Source organism: Ammospiza nelsoni, chromosome 1 (genome assembly GCF_027579445.1).
Source record: "Ammospiza nelsoni isolate bAmmNel1 chromosome 1, bAmmNel1.pri, whole genome shotgun sequence".
Taxonomy (NCBI): domain Eukaryota; kingdom Metazoa; phylum Chordata; class Aves; order Passeriformes; family Passerellidae; genus Ammospiza; species Ammospiza nelsoni.
In genome coordinates this window covers 60,130,776-60,148,739 of record NC_080633.1, presented here as the reverse complement: position 1 = coordinate 60,148,739, position 17,964 = coordinate 60,130,776, and the positions used below count along the sequence as shown (strand labels likewise).

The window sequence follows — 17,964 nt, the reverse complement described above, 5'->3', positions numbered from 1 at the left end:
TGGCCACTATTATGAATGTTAGATATAAAAGGCTGTAAGGATACAAGGGCAAGAAGCCCAAAACAGGACAAAAATTCCATGCAGAGCACGGGTGGCTTTTTCTGATACATATTTTCATAGTTTGGATTATGGGATTCTGCGTATTTATTGTAAGAAAATGTTTGATATTGGCAAACACTCGAAAGAGGGGTTCCCCCCTCCCCCAACCTGCTTTCAAAACACTTCTGTGTAGACAAAGCTGAAAGTTTTCATTTTACAGGACAAGGCCTGAAGACAAAAATTGCCCCAAGTCTTGCAAGCAGCTCAGGGTGCCAGTCAGGCACAGCCTGTTGTGCAGTGCTACTGACCTAAACCCTCTGGTGGGGTGAGAACGAAGGAGTTTTGGTTGAATTAGAGGTTCCCGGATAAGTACTGTGACTACTGTGTTCAAAGGTTCATGCAAACCATCCCTCCCAGACTACTGAGGCCCTACAAAAAGGAGAGGAAAGAAATATGGAGGAGGAAAGGCACAGACTCACACAACTTCACATTATATGAAACTAATCCAGTGAACACGAATCAGACTCTGGTGATTAAAACATCATGTATAAACATTCTGGAGTATTTTTTTTAAGGATAACACTACATTCAAGAGCTGAGAACAGGGGACAGATTTAGTGCTTTGCTTGCAAAGATGAGCAGGAGGGGTAAATTGTAGTCAAAAGGTGCCCACTGAAGCCTGCATTGTTTGGCTCCTTCCTGGAGAAAAGGAGTGGTGTTTGTGGCTGGGAGGAAGCAAGTGTCAGATGGCCAAGCTGCACAGGGAATGCCAGCACGGCTCTGGGACCCAGCATTGAGGGGCTCAGCCCAGCAATCACCAGCGGTGGGAAGTCCTGCAATTCTGGGCACTGCTCTGCACATCTGGGAGAGGAGAGAGAGGGGAGGCTCCTTTTCTACTCCCACCCTCCCTCCTTCTGTAATGCACCGATTTTTTTTCTTCTTCTGATTTCTCCAGGGCACTGATTACTGTCAGGGCAGTGGAAAATGGGTGGGAACCCAAAAAGGCTGGGTCCCAAGGCTGAGGCTCTGTGGCCTGCTCGGTCCCCCTTGTTAGCAAACTCTTATCCCAGTCCAGCTGCTTTCCCTTGGGACAGCTGCAGTACACCAAGTGCACTGTCTCCCACAAGCACCGCCTTGACATGCAGTCACACAGACGAGTCTCTCAGCCTGACCCAGGCCACACAAGCCACTGCGTGCTGTCTCAGCCACGGAGGAAAGGTAGAGCAGGGCAGCTGATTAACCCAATTACTGGTTAAGTCCAGCAAGTGTGTTGTTTTTAAGCACAGCTGCCTCTGTGGAGGGGAAGGGAAGCAGCAGCTCACCCCGTCCTTGGAGTGGGACATGCGGATGGAGAGGGACTGCCCAGGGAGCCCATACAACTCCGTGGCAGATGTGGATGGTAAAAAGAGAGGGCCCAGCGGAAGTATTCCTGTGGAAAGCCAGAGAAAGCTGGCTGCATGGCAGTGACACGTCCTGGCACAGCACTGGTGCCAAGGGAGGATTTCTAGCTGGGATGCATGCCTGAACAGCCCTGTGTGGAGCAGAGCCTGCTGAGGTCCCACCAGCTCTGCTGGGATTTACCTATTAGGGTTTAGGACTGGTCAGTGAGGGGCTAGATTTGGACAGCAGAAGCCTTATGTCTGGTCTTAGTGCCTGAACTGGCATGCAGTGATACCCACAAAGGGAAAAGAAGGGTGATGGGGAGGGAGGCAGCAGTAGCAGACACATCTCCCTGTTGTCCACCGCTGACCTCTCCCACGTGGGCTGTGATGGTCAGCATGTCATGCGGGGGCCCAGGGAGCTGCTTAGAATGAAGCTAGATGAGAAGACCTGCTTCTTGCATCTTTCCTGGGAGGCGAAGAAGTTCTACATAATTATCAGCCCTGTCTCAAAAGCCACGGGGGAGGCTGATACTGGTCCCTGCTAACCCAGCACCAGAGGTCACTAAAAAGTACTCCGAATGCTTTCATAACTTTTTTTCCCCTCATTTTTTAAGCTTGTGTTTACTTCTGTTGAAAGAAGACGTCCCAAAGATCAAAATAATGAAGGCCAACGGTGGGCGAAGCCCTTACAGGCAGGATTTAGGGAGGAGATGTAGGGAAGCAAAGCAAAGAGGGCCAGCCGGTGTGCGAGCCTCATGACCAGAGTCTTGCGGCAGCACAGAACGAGAGACCTGGCATCGGGGATGCGGCTTTTAGAAGCGCCGGGGTGCGTTTGCTACAATGATCCACTGAAACAACAGCCGTCTAAAAATAAGGTTGTTTTCTGTACTAAGCTCCTTTTAACTTCGTTAGTCATCACCGAGTCCCAAAATAAGCTCCGTACAACAGTCTCTCCTAGTAGCGGCTGTAAACAAACTCGGGGAGGCGGGAAGGAGGCGCAGGGCCGAGGGAAGCGGAGGCGGGGCGGCCCCGGGGCGGCCCCGGGGCGGCCCCGCGGGGCTGCGGGGGCGACGGGGCCGGGAGCGGCGGCGGGGCCGGGGCACGAGTCGGGGGGCGGCAGCGGGGCCCGCGCTACGCCGCCGCTGCCGGCTGGCGGGGCCTTGGAGCGGCGCCACGGTGGTCCGGGCAACGGCATTAAACATGAGGAAACAGACGGGGGATTCCGTCATTTCGGCGGGGAGCGGGGCGGGGGGGCGGGGGACGGCAGGAAAGGAGAGTCCCGCCGAGAGCAGCGCGGCTCTCGCCCGCCCCCGCCCCAGCCTCCCGGGAAGCAGCCGGGATCTTCCGCCCTCCTCCCCTCGCGCCGGGCAGCCCCGGCAGCCACGCCGGTGGGCGCGGGCCCGGGCACCGCGGGCCCCCGAGCGCCGCCCCGTCGGGGGCACGGGGGAGGCGCCCTCAGCGCCGCCCCGCGCCCGCCCCGCGGCGCCCCCTGGCGGCGCCCCGGCGTCCCGCGTGCGCCACGTCCGGGTGGCGCGCGCCGCGTGCCTGAGGGGAGGCTGGGAAAGGCCGCGGGGGCTGAGGGCTTCCCCCCTCTGTTCTCCCGTTCGGTTTTCCTTGAAAGAAAAGCATCGCCCTCTTGGTTCAGGTTTTGGGGTTTCCCCACCCGACGGAACGGCGAGGTCGGTGGAGGGTGCTGCGCTCCCCGCCGGGCGCGCTCCTTGCTGGGCGCCGTCTTCCGCCGCTCTTCAGTGGAGGAGCCCGCCCCGAAGAACCAGCCGCGGGCTCCCGTTACCCAGAAGCAGACAAGATTTCTTTTATACTGTATAATATTTCTTTTATACTTTTCTTTTGTACTTTCCAACTACACATGGGTGTCAAGGACTAGATTTATGATTTTTTTTTTCTTCACACACCAGATATATGCTCAAAACCACCCCAAGTGGCCCGCATGTCCCATTCCAAAAGTTTGATTCTGTCCTGCCAGCTGTGGGGGCAGAGGGAGGCCGGAGAGGGAGCGGGGGATGAGGGGCAGCAGGGCTGGGAGCGGGGGCGGCGCGGCCCCTCTCAGCAGCTCCCGTCCGGGAGGCTCCCGCCTCGGCCGGGGTATCACGGCCGCGTCGGGGGCCGGGACGGGGAATCCCGGAGATGGGAGGTGGGAGGAGGAGTCGCAGTGGGATGGAAATCTCTTCTTCTCCCTGCTACGAAGTGATGAGACACAACTGTGTTGCCGAGATATTTACAGAATAATAATAAATAATAATAATAAATCTGGAGCGACTGAAACCGAGTCCGCGGGTCTGTTAGTAATTTAGCAGAATGGGATTTTCCTTTCTCTCGCCTGCCAGTTGATGCTCTTTTCCAAATTTCCACAGCGGGGGAAGCCTGCGATTTTTTTACATAATGATTTCAGCATGCGAGGCTGCCTCGCCTTTTTTTTTTTTTTTTTTTTTTTTTTTTTTTTTTTTTTTTTTTTCTTTTCCCCTCTCCCTGCCTGCTTCTTTCGCTTCTCAGTCTACCTTCTTTCCCCATCTTCACTTTGCGACCCCGGCGCGCCGCCCGTTTCCCGCAGGAGGGCACCCGGCTCCCGCAGGCTGGGGAGACCCCGCGGGCGGTGGCGGCGGGGCCGGGGCTGGGCGGGCGCCGTGCCCCGTGGAGGGCCGGGCGGCCGGGGCCCGTCGGTGCCCGCCGGTGCCCGCCTCCCGCTGGCGGCCCGCCGGCGGCGGGGCCGGGGCCCGGCTGACATCACGGGGCCGGGGCGGGGAGAGGGGCCGGGAGGGGAAGGGTGGTGGGGGGGGGGGGGGTGGGGGGGTGTTTTCCAGCTTTAAAAAGGCGGCGCCGGGCAGCGCAGCCCTGCGTCAGAGCGAGACTTCCCCGCTCCGCACACTCGCTGCCCCCGTCCCCTGGCTGCAGCTCTCCGCGGGCGGCAGCGCCCGCCGCCCCGTCCCGCCGCCTCAGCGCGGGCAGTGCCTCCGAAGTCCCCACGCACACCCGCCCTCCTCTCCATGCCCCGTCCCCGGGGGGGCGGCAGCGGCGAGCTCCTGTGCCTCCGCGGGCGCGGCTACTACGCCGGGGGCGGCGCAGTCCCGGTCACCGGGTCGTGAAGGCGGGCGGGGGGGCGCGGGACAGGCGGGACAGGCGACGAGGGGCCGGCAGTGGCCCAGGGCGCGGCGCCGGGCTCCGCCACCCCGCCGGGTGGATGCCAAGCGCTGCCCCGCCGGCCGCCGCCGCGCCGCCGTCGCGGGACCCATCCAGCGGGAGAGAGAGGCCGGCGGCGGCCCCGCAGGACGACGCCCGCCCGCTCGGCAGCACCATGAAGGCGGCGGAGGAAGGTAACGGGCGGCGCTGCGGGGGGCGGAGGGCGGGCGGGCGACGGTGTCCCCCGGTGTTTCCCCGCGGCGGCCCGGAGGCTCGCCGGCGGCCGCTTGCCAATAGGTGTCTCTTTCGTCTCTCGCAGGGCGCCGCCACAGCCGCGCCGCTGCTCCTGGCCGCTTCCCGCCGGTCCTGGGCCCGGGCCCGCTGCCGGAGGGGCTACGAGGGCGCCGGGGATCCTGTCAGGGGCGCACGCTTGGGGATTCCCTCCCCATCTCGGGGTTCGATTTGGGGGGGTCAGTATACAGCCCATCGTTGCAGGCAGTCACGTTCCCGGGAAAAGCAAGGAGTCCCGGGCAGTGCCAGGCGCCGTACCGGCGCTCCTGGCACACCGGGACAGGCGGGCACGCCGCGGCCGCGCTGCGGGGCTCCGCCGCCCCGCTTACCCCGCGCCCCCGGTGGGCGGGCGCGCTGTCGCCGCCGTCCCGGCTCGGGGGGAGCGCTTGCCCTTCTATCCCAGCTCTGAATCACAGCTTCTTTCTCTCCTGCTGCGAAAAGTGCCCTGAAAACACAGTGGCAAAGTTTCTAGAGGGACAGATGGTGGGAGCAGAGCTCGGGACCGCGCAGCTCCTCCCGGCTGAACTTGGCTCCTGCCATGGGTAGCGTCTGGCTGACTTCGCCCTCCCCTCTTGCCAATCGAGACACTGTTCTCCCCCCGGAGCATCGCTATCCGCCTACCGCCGAAACTTTCGGACCTCGCCGCTGCTTACGGCTCCTTTCGGCCCCGGCAGCGGGACCTCGCAGGCATCCCCGCCGGGCATCGCCTCCGCGCCGCGGCAGGTGTGGGGCAGATCCTGGCTCCCCGCTGCGGGCCCGACGGCTCCCTGCTCCCCTCCCGGCTTTCCCCGGCTCACAAGTTTCCTCCTTATCCAGCGGTGCCGCCGCTTTGCAGCGGCTGCTGCTGGGGCTCGGGCAGGGCGCAGTGAGCTGGCACGTCCCGGGCAGTAGAAAGTTGTGAAGAGGCGAAGTGGGGGGGTTGTCCATGTCCGCCGCGTTCTTTCTGCAGCGTGGACAACGGGATTCCATTCCCCGGGTTTGTCCCCGGAAAGCTGGAAGGGAGCTCAAGACCCATCTCTCTTTTTCTTTCTTTCTTTTTTTTTTTTTTTTTTAATATTTATTTTTACACAGCTGTTTTCACCCTTGGGGTTAATTGAAGTTGACAAGATTCTGCCAGGGCGAAATCTACAAGCGCGGCTCTGACTGTGGCTTGCAAAGTGGAGAGCCTTTTGGGATGGAAGTTAATTATACTGTATTTAATAGAAGTGGCTGGCGTGCCAGTCGCACACTCAGACACCCGTGGGCTGCACGCACGGCTCTTCCAATGCCCTGGGCTCCAAGCACACTGAATACACCGTTTGTAAAAATTACATCCAGAGGCAGCTGACATAAAATGCCTTCTGCAGCCTCTTGTAAAGGATGAGGCTTTATTTCTGTGGCATTTCTGATGCTTATGTTAAAATGTGCCAACCCTCGTTGACAGTTCTCTTCCCCAGTGGTGTGGTGTATTTTGTAAGGGACTAAGAAAATGAGTCCAGCCAGAAAGAGTGACCCAATCCAGGAAACACGTAGGGGAGCCCTGCACGTCAGGATTGCTGTCTGCAAATTAAGGTGCCATTTGATTGCCAAACTACAACAATCAAAGAAAATACTTTATTTCTTGTTTAGTCTGGGAAGAAATGTGCAAAGAGTCCCAGTGGGAGGACCTCGTTTTTTTCTTTGGGTGGTAGCGAGGTGTGGTGTCCTTTACCTTTGAAAATGCCAGTGTTTATGCCAGGTTTAATGCCATTGACAAGTTACATTTCACTTCAGGCTGGGGAGCTGCAGCTGAAGCAGACCATCTGATGCATCCCTTGTTGAACCCGCTTTATGGAGTTGGAACAAGTCCAATTAACTCCAAGGAGACGCTGGGTGGGCAGCGGCTGAGCTGGTAGATTGGTCCGCGGGTGTTGCAAGGGCGGCTGGTGACACGGAAATGGCCTTTTCAGGGCGCACTGCCTCCCCATAGCTCGTTTCTCTCTTCTCAGTTCAATGACACTGTTTCGAACTGGACTGTTAGCTGGAGGGCCACTGTTAATCTGTCCACACATGCGGTGTCGCTTCGTTTCTAACCTTTTCATGGCACATCTTTCCTCTTTCTCCTTCTCACGGGAAGGGTGCCAATTGAAATATTTCATTGACAGCACTAATACTAATGGCACTGACAAATCAAGTCGTCTGTAAATAGTGTGGGACAATTCACCAGTCTTGCAGGTACCTCATGGGGGAGAGACGATGGATCGAGGGCAGCAGGTACTTGGGAGCTTCTCCTCTCCTCCCTGCCGGGGCACTCCAGGAGATGGGCGTCTGGAGCAGAGCAGGGTCGGGGAGGGTTGTCACTGGTGGAGCCGGGGGCCTGGCGGCTGTCCCGCCTGTAGGCCCTGGGCAGAGAGGGGGCCAGGAGGCACATCCGTACCCGCTGCCGGGGCAAAGGCTGAGGGGCGTGCACGGGGGAAGCGGGCCGCTCCTCCCTGCGGCGCGGCCTGAGCCGGCGCCCCGGGGCGACCACGGTCGGGACAGGCGCAGGGGGAGCGGTTCCCCTGCTGCCAAGGCCTTCTGCACACTCAGGTGGGTCAGCCCCGGCATTTAGGCACTCACGGCCCCTTCGGGGCGAAGCCCAGCTCGGCTCCTGTGAGAACCGAGCCTGCAAGGTGGCTCGTCCCGGCGAGGAGGGGGAAAAGAATAATGGGCTCAGATGGAAAAAATTGTGTTTTCCTGGCACTTTAGAACGGAGATTTCGGTCGCAAGCCTGGAAAATGGTATTCCCTGAGTTTATAAGAGAATACTATTTCCAAAACTGCTTTAAAAAAAACTTCCTTTCTTCCTTTTGAAACCCGACCTGAAGCTTCGGCAACTGAGGAGCCGAGCCGAGCTGCTGGGGCGGACGCTCCTTTGCCTGGCGGGGATCTTTAGAAGGTCCCGGTGTAACATGACAGGAAAGCACCTCGAAACATAAAGTCTTAATTTACTTTTCCCCTAATTTGTATCCCGTACGAGCGGGAAGAGAGACAGGCCGGGCAGAGTCCTGTCAGCACAGCCACCGGAGCCCTTTGCAGGCGCCCTCCCGGTGCGTGGCGGCGGCCCGGAGAGGACCTTTCCCTCTCCGGCGCACGGAGGCGGCCGGCAGCGTTCCGAGTCCCGCTTTACTGCGCTTTTTATAGCAGCTGGCACTAGTGGGTGCTGCGACTAAGTGAAATTAATAATAAATAAATGAAAGCGGAGCCTCTTGGCTCACAGATGCGGCGTGGTGGGCATCCACGGAAGAAACTTTATCAGTCGTCAGCGAAAAGGGAACCCGCCGGTGTCCCCCTTGAGTGGGCTGAGCAGCCCTCCGTCCCCACTTCCCTCCCGCTGAAGCGCGAAAGGAGCCGCTCCGGCCCCCGCCGTTACCGCCGGTCGGGAGCAGGTGAACTCCCGCCCCCTGCCCACCCCCGGGCTCCCCATCCCGCCCACGGCGAGCCCTCGGCGGTCTGGGTCTCCCCCGGTGCCGGGTGCCCCGGGTGGGGAGAGGGTTCCCGCGGAGCACGGGCTGCGCTGCAGGGGCAGAGCCCCGGCGGGAGGGTGCGAGGGGGCCGGGCACCGCGGTTGTTTGCATCGACCCGGAAACATCAACAGCGCGCGGGAGGGCGGATCGGAGGCGGCGGCGGCAGCGAGATAGGCCGCCCGTCGGGGCCGAGATCACGTTACCGAGCGCAGCCGTCCCACGCCGTGCCGGGGCTCCGCGCAGCCCGGCCCGCCGGCAGCAGGTGTCCGGGCGCGACGGGGCGGGCCGCGGCTGCGCCACCACCGCTGCCAGGGTGCCGGAGCGTGGCGGGGGTCGCGGCGGGAGCCATGACGGGCGTGGAGGCCGAGCAGGAGTTTGACTTTGATTTCCTCTTCGAGTTCAAGCACAGCGATGAGGGTGGAGGTGGGTCGCGGCAGCGCGGCCGGGGTACCTCCGGGGGTGCTGACGGCGGGATGCTGCGGGGAGCCCTCCTTGCACTGCCCCGTTCGGGAGGGGAAAAGGCTACCTCCCTTCGCGGGGTAGGGGAGCCGGCAATCCCGCCCTGACGGGTCTGCCCGGCCCCGGGCGGCGCTGGTCGCCTCAGCCGCGCCGGGAAAGCGGCGAGCGGGGCCGCGGCGAGCGGGATAGAGTCCTGACCGAGCGGCAGGCGCTCCTCTGGCGGGTCCGTGGCAGCAGCCGAACGAGGTGCAGGGGGAGACGACCGGGGGGGCCGCCGGTGCAGAGTTTTTAGAAGTTTGGAGTTGTTTGAAATGTCCGGACCCCCTCGCTGACCGCTCGCACGGCTTGCCCGGCTGGCTTTGGGTCTTGCCCGTGACAGAGATGGCCTGGTTGAGAACTCACTTGAGCCCCCTTTCCCCATCCCCCCGTGAGCCGGAGTTAGGCTCAGTGTTTAGCTTGAAGGTCATCCGCAAATAAAAATAACGGGCGTGAATTTGTCACGCGTCACAACTGTTTCCAACTCTGGTGTCTTGGTCCAGCTGTCTGTTTTTATGGCTTTTAAGCAACGCTTGGGGTGGAAATGCGGCGAACAAGGCTGGAACTGGCAGAGAGAGAAGGTTGCCGCTTCCTGGTGCGTGGTTAACTCGCTGCAGCGTCGGTGATAGCGGGTCACCGTAAGAGCTCTTGTACAAGTGGGTGACTTAACGCTGCCTCAGAGTAGGGCTGTGTTTGCTCTGTGCCTTATCTTTTTGCCTGTAAATTCTAGCAGGTTTGCAAATCCTTGGCTGCCTAACGCAGCCTGCCAGGACATGAGCGAAGGTGTTTGCACCTTCCTAGCTCTCCCCAGTTGCCCACCTCTCTAGGAGAATGTTGGTGTCCAAATAGTTGTTATGAGCTTCTAGTTTTTACAAGAAGGCAGTTTTTAGAGTTTCACACCAAGCTTTTCTGATAAGCGTTCTAGTGATTAGACATCTGAGTGTCTAAAGTGGAGGGGCCTAAACAAATTAATGTCGAAGTCCTAGTGTGAGAAAAGTACCTAACTCCATTAGGCAATTTTGAAAGCATGAATTTAAACACAGACATAGATGTGGCCTCATCTATGAGTAATGTAAGACAGCCTTCATCTTCTCTAAAGACCCTACAAGCTGCAGGTGTTCAGCATTCCTATTTAAAATATGTAAATAAAAAACGATGGTGCTCAATGCCTTGCAGGATCCGACCATTAATGATAGAAAGGAATAGAACTTGCTGACTGTGAAATAACTAGAGGAAAGGAAGGAGCTTTTTAACTGCTACAAAGGGAAATGTAATATGTGGAGGTGTGCTCAGAACTCAAAAGGGTCCAATTTCTTGTCCTAGTTATACTTACCATGAGTGTGGATTTGTTGGAGCAGAACTGATGCAAACCTGCACTGGTCTATCTGATACTGGGCTTTGGCCCAGGATATTAAAATACCCTATTAAATGGTATATAAATGGTATATAAATGGTAGTCTGTACACTGGTCCTGGGTGCCTCTGTGAGTCACAGTCATAACAGTGACACCACGGCACAGGCGTTACCTGCCTTTCATCTGCATCAGGACTGTCAAAATATCCTACATAGCTACATTATGTGATGCAGGATTTTATTTCTACCTGTCTCATTCACCCTGGTGAGGAAAACATCGGCATGTTATAAATGCTGACTATGGATGTGTGTTTGATGAATTTTGTAAATATGGAAGTTTTGGAGAATGAGTTTATTTCAGAAATTTTAGATGGTGGTTTTTAGCCCACAAACCAAGGTCTCTGTCTTGTTCCTAGTTCTGGCTTTTATATTTGGTAGACATATTTTCTGCATGCTGCTTTTAATTTTAAGATATCTAAATACGTTTGGAAGGCTTTGGATTTTGCATCTTTTTATTTTGTGTACTGTTGTACACAAACTATGAATTGTATGGCATTCTTTTTCTTGGGCCTTTAAAAGTTGGCTTAAAAAAAAAAGCATAATAGTTCTAAAAGTGGCTATTCCTTGTCATGTGAATTAAGGAACTTGTTGCTTATAGCACTTGAGGCTGTCTTTTAATAATTTTTTTTAAACTGGATTCCAAAGGCTCATCTGAGCTTTGTATTGCCTATTGAGTCTGGGCTGCAGATCTCCAGCAGACTGCAGTGTTTGAATTCACTCCAGTCATGCATTAGAATTTGAGCAAACTGCTGGGCTCACAGTACTTGTCCCTGTTATTTTGTTTGTTTACCTATTTATTTTTAATACAAGATCTAAGAGCGCTGATTCTGCAGTCAGCAGAGGCAAAGCCCACCTGGTGGGTGCAGAGCTGGGGCAGCCTGCCGAGCCCCCAGTCCCTGCCTGGAGTGTCTGGCTGCATGGTGCGTGGTAGGGACTGGCTGGGAGCGGTTCCCAGCTGTGCCATGTCACCAGTGCCTTCCAGCTGTGTGCCAGAGCAGGAGCCTGTGGAAGGGTATGTGGAAGAAGAGCACAGCCAGTGTCCCAGCAGCAGTGTGGACATGGACATCACCTTCCTCTGGAGCTGGAGGAAGCAGTGAAGGGGCTGAAGCTGCCCTGAAGGCACTACTCTAGACCCTTTCTCTGAGCTAGTTTCTGAAACAGATAAGGTCTTACCACAGCTGTACCATGTCAGGGGTTTTTTCCATGACGGGTAGGAGGGAGGGAAGTGGTGGTGGTGGTTGTGGGTGGTGCGCCCAAGTGGCAAGGCAGCAACATAACAGAACTGATTTTGGAAGGAGGGAATTCTGATCCCCCTGGCAGATCTGCCCCTTGGTGTGACCAATGCAGATGGATTTTGTCAAGTAGCACCTCTTTTGCTGTATTTCCTGCTTCCCTGGTTGTTTGAATAGAGCGTGAAGCTGCAGCATGTTTTGAATAATCCAGTGTTATTTGTGGCACGCTGCAGTGTAATTTAATGACCCTTCCTGAGCAAGTGGCCAGTATCTGAGGGCAGACTAGAGAGCAAGTTCAAAAGGTGTTGTTGCTCATCATTCCCAACTGTTACCTGCTATGACATGCATCAACTGGAGCTGCTGTGAAGCTGCCACAGCACATTAATTTTTCCTAACTACCGTTTGCCTTGGAGTCGTTGCCAGAGAGAAAGGTGAGCGTGGGATCACAGGTGGATGACACCAGAGAGGGCTGAGCTGATAAACAAGAGAAAGAGAATAGCTGGCTGTGCTGGTTACCAGCTTTGAGGCTTGTTTGCATTTGCAGAGCTCCCTGGTCACCTCCGGAACAGCAGCTGCAGTAATTAACACAGCCTTTCCATATCTTCCGAGGGAAGGTGCGCAAGATGACTGCCAAGGGAACTTGCCTCCTGGGATAGAAAGTTACAGGTTTCCCATGTGGACTGGCTGTGGCCGCGGGGCATGTGGAGTTTCCCTCTGACCTGCGGGAAAGTGATGCTGCTGCCATAATAAATCTCAGGGAAGGCTGACGCATTGCAAGCACAGCTTGGGGCTGGAGCTGGGTGCATTTCCAGACTTCTGAGAGGAACCTGTACACCAGCCTTACCCAGACTCAGAGTTCAGCAGTCATTGTCCCTGATACAAAGATTTGGCTCTCTTTTTCCAGTAAAGTAAGAGATACTGGTGTTAGGGCTTACGTGTCTGGTTCGTGTGTCCTGGTGACGCAGAGCCTCCCTATATCAGGAAGAATTGAGGTGAGGATTCCTCATCCCACCACAGCTCAGAGCACCAGGGGCATGTTGTCCTTGGTTGAGGGCTGCCCATTTCCCCCATGGGCAGCCCACCAATATCTCTGGGTGACAAAAAGAGTCACTTATACATCCCTGGGACAAGGGAGCAGAGCTGAAGGAATGCCTTCAGCAGGCAGACAGCCAGGCTAGGCAGAGATAATGCCATGTGGACCAGTTTTGAAACGCTGGTCCACAGGGATGCTGCTCTACAGGGATGGAGGCATGCAAAGGGCACGTTGTTCCTTGTGCTTGGTCAGGGAGCCCATTGGCACAAGGCTGTGATGTGATCTGTCACTTTCCAGGTTTTCCACACTGGCTGTGCAGCTCTGCTCTTGCTTTTATACTCCCGTCACTGTTAAATGGTTGGAGAGCTGGCCCAGAGCACGCTGCTGGCAGCGCTTGATGTGGCGTGTGCAATAACCAGCAATTTCAGTGGAATTTCAGCTGTCGCTGAGTAGTGAGACATCCGTGTTTATCCTTCACCTGGTCTCTGCCAGTTGGGCTGGAGGATAAGTGGTCCCAGAAACCAGAGCAGATCAATAGATCCATCTTTTTCCAAAATCCTAGTTAACTGGAACCAGTTGGAAACTTGCTGTAATTGAAATTTCGATTGTGTATAATTTTTTTAACAGAATGCAGTTGATCTTTTTCTTTGCTTTACTCTGCCTCCACTTTTGTTTTTTTTGTCCAGTTTTTTGTGTATTCCAACTTTTCAGTGAGGGAGTTAGGCTCACTTATGTAAAAACACATCTCTTCAGTTGCATCTCTGAAGGCTGCAGTCTCCTAGAATCCTGAAGCAATGTTGTTTGACGACTCAATTTTTTTGCTTTAAAGGTTCACCTAGGAACCATGTTCCCAAGACCAGCTCTGTCTGCATGCATTCCCCATCCCAAGATATCTTGTCTTGTTCTGTTCAGTCGGTGGTGTTTTCAAGGATGCTAGTCTGCAGCCTCTTGCCCAACATGGCACACCTCTGGGCTGTGCTGTTGAGGAGAGCTGTGCTTTTGTGTGTTGTGCCATGTCCCACCATTTCAGCTGGGTATGTTACTAAGTGAATATATTTGTGCAGCACCTCATGTCATTCTTTGTTGTTTGTTTGTTTCTTCCAGAACACTATAATTATGCATCTTCAAATGTAAATGCTGGCTTGCCTCTAAATGTGGCACATTCCTCACTGTCAACTCCATGTCATGGCCTGCAGACATCAAATCCCGTCATTTCAGTTGTCCCATCGACAAACCATCCTTCTGGATACGGAGGGCACATTGACAGTGGAGCCTCCGAGTACTACCTGCCGCCAAACATGAGACCTAATGGGGCTCCAGCGCTGGAGAGCCCCAGAATTGAGATCACGTCTTACATGGGATTGCATCACAACAACAACCAGTTTTTCCACGATGAGGTGGAGGAGGCCATCCCTAATGCCAAGCGGTCGCCTTCCACTGCCACTTTGAACTTGCCGAACATCGAGGCGTACAGAGACCCGTCCTGCCTCAGTCCAGCGAGTAGCCTGTCTTCCAGAAGCTGCAACTCTGAAGCGTCTTCCTATGAGTCCAACTACTCATATCCATACACTTCACCTCAGACCTCTCCGTGGCAATCCCCGTGTGTGTCTCCAAAGACCACCGACACAGAGGAGGGCTACCAGCGCAGCATGGTGGCCTGTACTTTGCTCAGTTCCCCGAGGCACTCTCCATCGGCGTCTCCCAGAACGAGCATCACAGAGGAGAACTGGCTGGGAGCTCGCAACTCCAGGCCTCCGTCTCCCTGCAACAAAAGGAAGTACAGCCTAAATGGCCGGCAGACTTCCTATTCCCCACACCACTCCCCCACTCCTTCTCCGCAAAACTCACCGCGGGTGAGCGTCACGGATGACACGTGGCTGGGGAACACAAACCAGTACACCAGCTCCGCCATTGTCGCTGCCATCAACGCCCTCACCACTGACAGCACCCTCGATATGAACGATGGGATTCCCATCAAGTCGAGGAAGACCACCATTGATCACACCCCATCCATGACTCTCAAAACGGAGCCGACTGGCGAGGATCATGGGACCATATCGCCAACTGCCGATTTGTCACCAGAAGACTTCTCCAGCTTCCAGCACATCAGGAAAGGAAACTTCTGCGAGCAGTACTTGTCTGTGCCACAGCATCCTTATCAGTGGGCCAAACCAAAGCCTCTATCTCCAACATCCTACATGAGGTAAGGAACCCCGACTTAAAGGACAATCCCAGTAGTATCTTTATTACATGCTTTTGTTTCCTCCTTTTCCTTCCTGTCTTGTTTCCTGCCAAATCTGCCCATCCACTCACTCCACTTAACTGTGTCTTGTGACACTGCCTCTGTTGTTGGTGTGGTGTAACCACGAGTCAAGCCTTGAAGGGTGAAAGAGGCTGTTCAAGGAGCTGGCTATGCATAGGTTGTAACCAGTTATCCACTTTCCAGGCGATGAGCCCCAGGCTGGGAAGTCTGGAAATCAGGCATTCAGAAGCTCAGGGAGCAGGACCATTTCGTGCCAACAAACCTGTGGCTTTACTTGAAGTTTATTATGTCTCAGTATTTTTATATTGCTGGACAAGCATATGATCTCATTATGGTGATTGTTGCAGGGCCTTTTATATTTATGCTTTGTGCACAGTGAATACAAGTTAGTTAAGAAGATGGTTCTTTTGCGAATTATTTCAGCTTATGTGAAATTTTTTCAGCTCATCTGAAGGCTGTCTGTCAATATTTTTCTGTCTCTACTGGACAGTGATTCTCTGGGTTTTTTTGTCTTCCCTGCTACTTCTGTTTAAAGAAGAAAAACTAATTTTTCAGCTGCTGGTGGTTCAATCTGTTCATCAAATTTATTTATCACAACAGGGCTCTGGGTAGGAAGCAGTACAGAATAGCTGAAATCTTAGTTACATTCATTGCATTTTCCTTCTGTCGTAGATACAGACTTTATTTTGGAGTCTTCTGTAAGAGGCATGTGGTGCAGGAAAATAGTTCAGCTTTCCAAGGGCTTGTAGGCTGTTCCTAGTCCCTGATCCTGATGGTCACCCCCTTTCCTCCTCCTCCCCAAGCACACCTGGCTTCTTGCACTTGACAGTGAAGCTGCCTTTCTCATAACGAAAGCAGTAAGTGTGTAGTTGAAGTGTTTTAGTTAGCAATGCATTTCCTGGTTTCCAGCCTTGTCATTCCCACCTTTCTTCAGCCAGCACCTCTCTGCCTTGTGCTGTCTCCTGAAACTGAGGTGGAGTGGTCCATGGCTCTTAATGTTGCAGCTCACTCCCCTTCCTCATCATTCTCATTCTCATTCTCCTCTGCATTGCCAAGCTCCTTTCAAGACCCTGGCTCAAATCAGTGCTGGGAAACGCAGCAACCCCTTTGGGTCGAGCCACCCAGAGTTAGGCACTCATCTTTCAGAGCTGGGGTGGAGACTTCTAACACCAGGCAAATCCTTCAGAGCCTTCCCATTTACTTAGAAAAAGCCTTTTCTGTTCCCCCACTGCAGTGCCAAGTAGCCCATGTTCATCAGAGAGGCTGGCCCTCAGCTGTTGTGTCAGGGGCAGCTTTTTGTCGATGACTTCAAGGGCAGGAATAGGACAGTTTGCCCAAACAGGCTTTTATCTTTCCGGTGCAGCAAGCGGCCGTAGGCGCTGTGCCGCGCTCCGTCAGGAGGCACCCGGCGTGCCTGTGTGCTAACACAAACAAGAAAGGTGAAGTGCACAGAATGAAGCCCCACTATGTTGTGTATTTAACATTTTTTCCACTGTTTTCGTCTTGTATGAAATATGTTTCCTGGTTTGCAATATGTTTCCATGTGATCTCATTAACTCGTGCTCTAGGGCAGTTGGAAGTTACTGTTGAAATGTGATTTTTAAGTTATTTTACCAATCAGATACACTGACAGTGCTTCCTTCCACCAAAAATACCTCTCATTTTATGTATATGAAAGTACTGGGCAAGTGAGCACGGACGTCAACAGGATCACAGCCTACGCAACAGAAACTGTTATTTTAAATCTTTCCAAAAAAATTGGTTAAGAATTTGTCACAACAGAGCTGGATTTTTTTCCTGTTATGTTTCACATCTGTTCTATTTCAAATGCGAGGACTGGAGGGGTGGATTCCAACAAACAACTCAGGCTCCAAAATCTACCCGGTCATAATGATTTTGAGATAACCAGATTTGATTACCTCCTCTGTCCCTTCCTGAATATGCAGTACAGTTTTCATCAAAAGCCAGCATGCCTTGGAAAATCACTGACGCCTTTCTCTCCCTCTCTTGCATTCCCATCTCTTTGGGAGCAGGACGGAGCGGGCTCAGGCACACCATCGGCTGAGTGCTGTCTCCGTTCCCAAGATTTTATAGTGGGCATCAGTCTTAAAAGGAAACTGCTTTTTGCTATTGTTACTAAAATTGATGATGTTTTTAATTTTTCATAATTAAAGTTCAGCCTGCTTTAGGCTTTTCAAATCCTGGGGCAGGGGAATAATAAGAGTATATAATGAGGCTATAATAATGTCTGTCTTAACAGAAATAGAGTCTTTATGTGTTTCGTGAGCTGGGATGCTCAGCCCAGTCCCCAGGCCGTGGGCTCTGTGGTGCAGATCTGCGCTCACTCATCTCCTTTCAGACTATGATCATGTGACTGTTCCTGCACGGGGCTCGAGGGTGCAGAGGATCACAGGCAGGGTGGCAGGAGAGAGCCTGACCTCACAGCTGAGGCTTGAGCTGCGCAGGTTAACCCAGGGCTGGCGGGGATTTGGCTGCAGTCCTTTGGTTGCAGCCCAGGGCCTTGCATCAAATTTTGGATGAAGAAAATATTTAAAGACCAAGCAGACATTCCAGGGGAAGCACTGGAGCAAGCAGTGAGGTAACAATGGGAATCACACCTTTTCTAGACCAAAATAGTTATCTAAATATACCAGTCTGCCTCAAAAAGCCCTGGAGGTAAATCATCGTGCAGAGTCAAGAGATGGTCTTTGTGAAGCTCTCTTTCAGTTTTATTTCCAACATATTTTTTATTTTAGTATTTGTGCATTGTGCTGTCTCATTCAAATGCAACTAGTTTCTGCCTGTAGTATCTCTCTTAGAGTTACTGTAGGAAATAATTTTAAGAGAAGCACTCTATTGGGCAGTTACTGTACAAGCAGAGGAGGCTCTGTGTTTCTCAAGCCCTTGCTGTGTCAGTGGTGTTCCTTCTATGCCATTTCTCCATCTCTCCTAAGTGCTATGTAATGCAGGATGTCTTGTGGGCAAAAATGCCAAAACCAAAATGGAAGTACAAGACTGGACTTCAGCCCTCGGCTATGGGGGCGCTGTTAGTGACTACTTCCAAACTGAAATCCCATTTTTTGTGTTCTGCACCTGATCATAAGCAGGTCCTAAATCACCCTATATCACAACAAAAAGTATAGTCACTCACCAAAATGCCATGTTTCTGAGTATCTTGCACATTTTATATGACTTCCTCTTCATCTGCTGTACTTGAT

The 17,964-nt window shown here is 53.9% G+C and overlaps 1 protein-coding gene across 4 annotated transcripts in view; it reads left to right on the top strand.

Moving 5' to 3' along the window:
• Positions 1-4,617: 4,617 nt before the first annotated feature.
• NFATC1 (nuclear factor of activated T cells 1) overlaps positions 4,618-17,964 on the top strand; it is a 111,016-nt gene continuing 97,669 nt past the window's right edge. For 3 of the 4 annotated variants that reach the window (XM_059475278.1, XM_059475270.1, XM_059475285.1), the window contains exons 1-2: positions 8,537-8,733; positions 13,588-14,686. In XM_059475278.1, the coding sequence (XP_059331261.1) occupies positions 8,658-8,733; positions 13,588-14,686 (1,175 nt within the window). In that variant the 5' untranslated portion in view covers positions 8,537-8,657. Of the gene's footprint in view, positions 4,751-8,536; positions 8,734-13,587; positions 14,687-17,964 lie in introns of those variants that run through there. The other variant, XM_059475262.1, reaches the window with a different exon arrangement.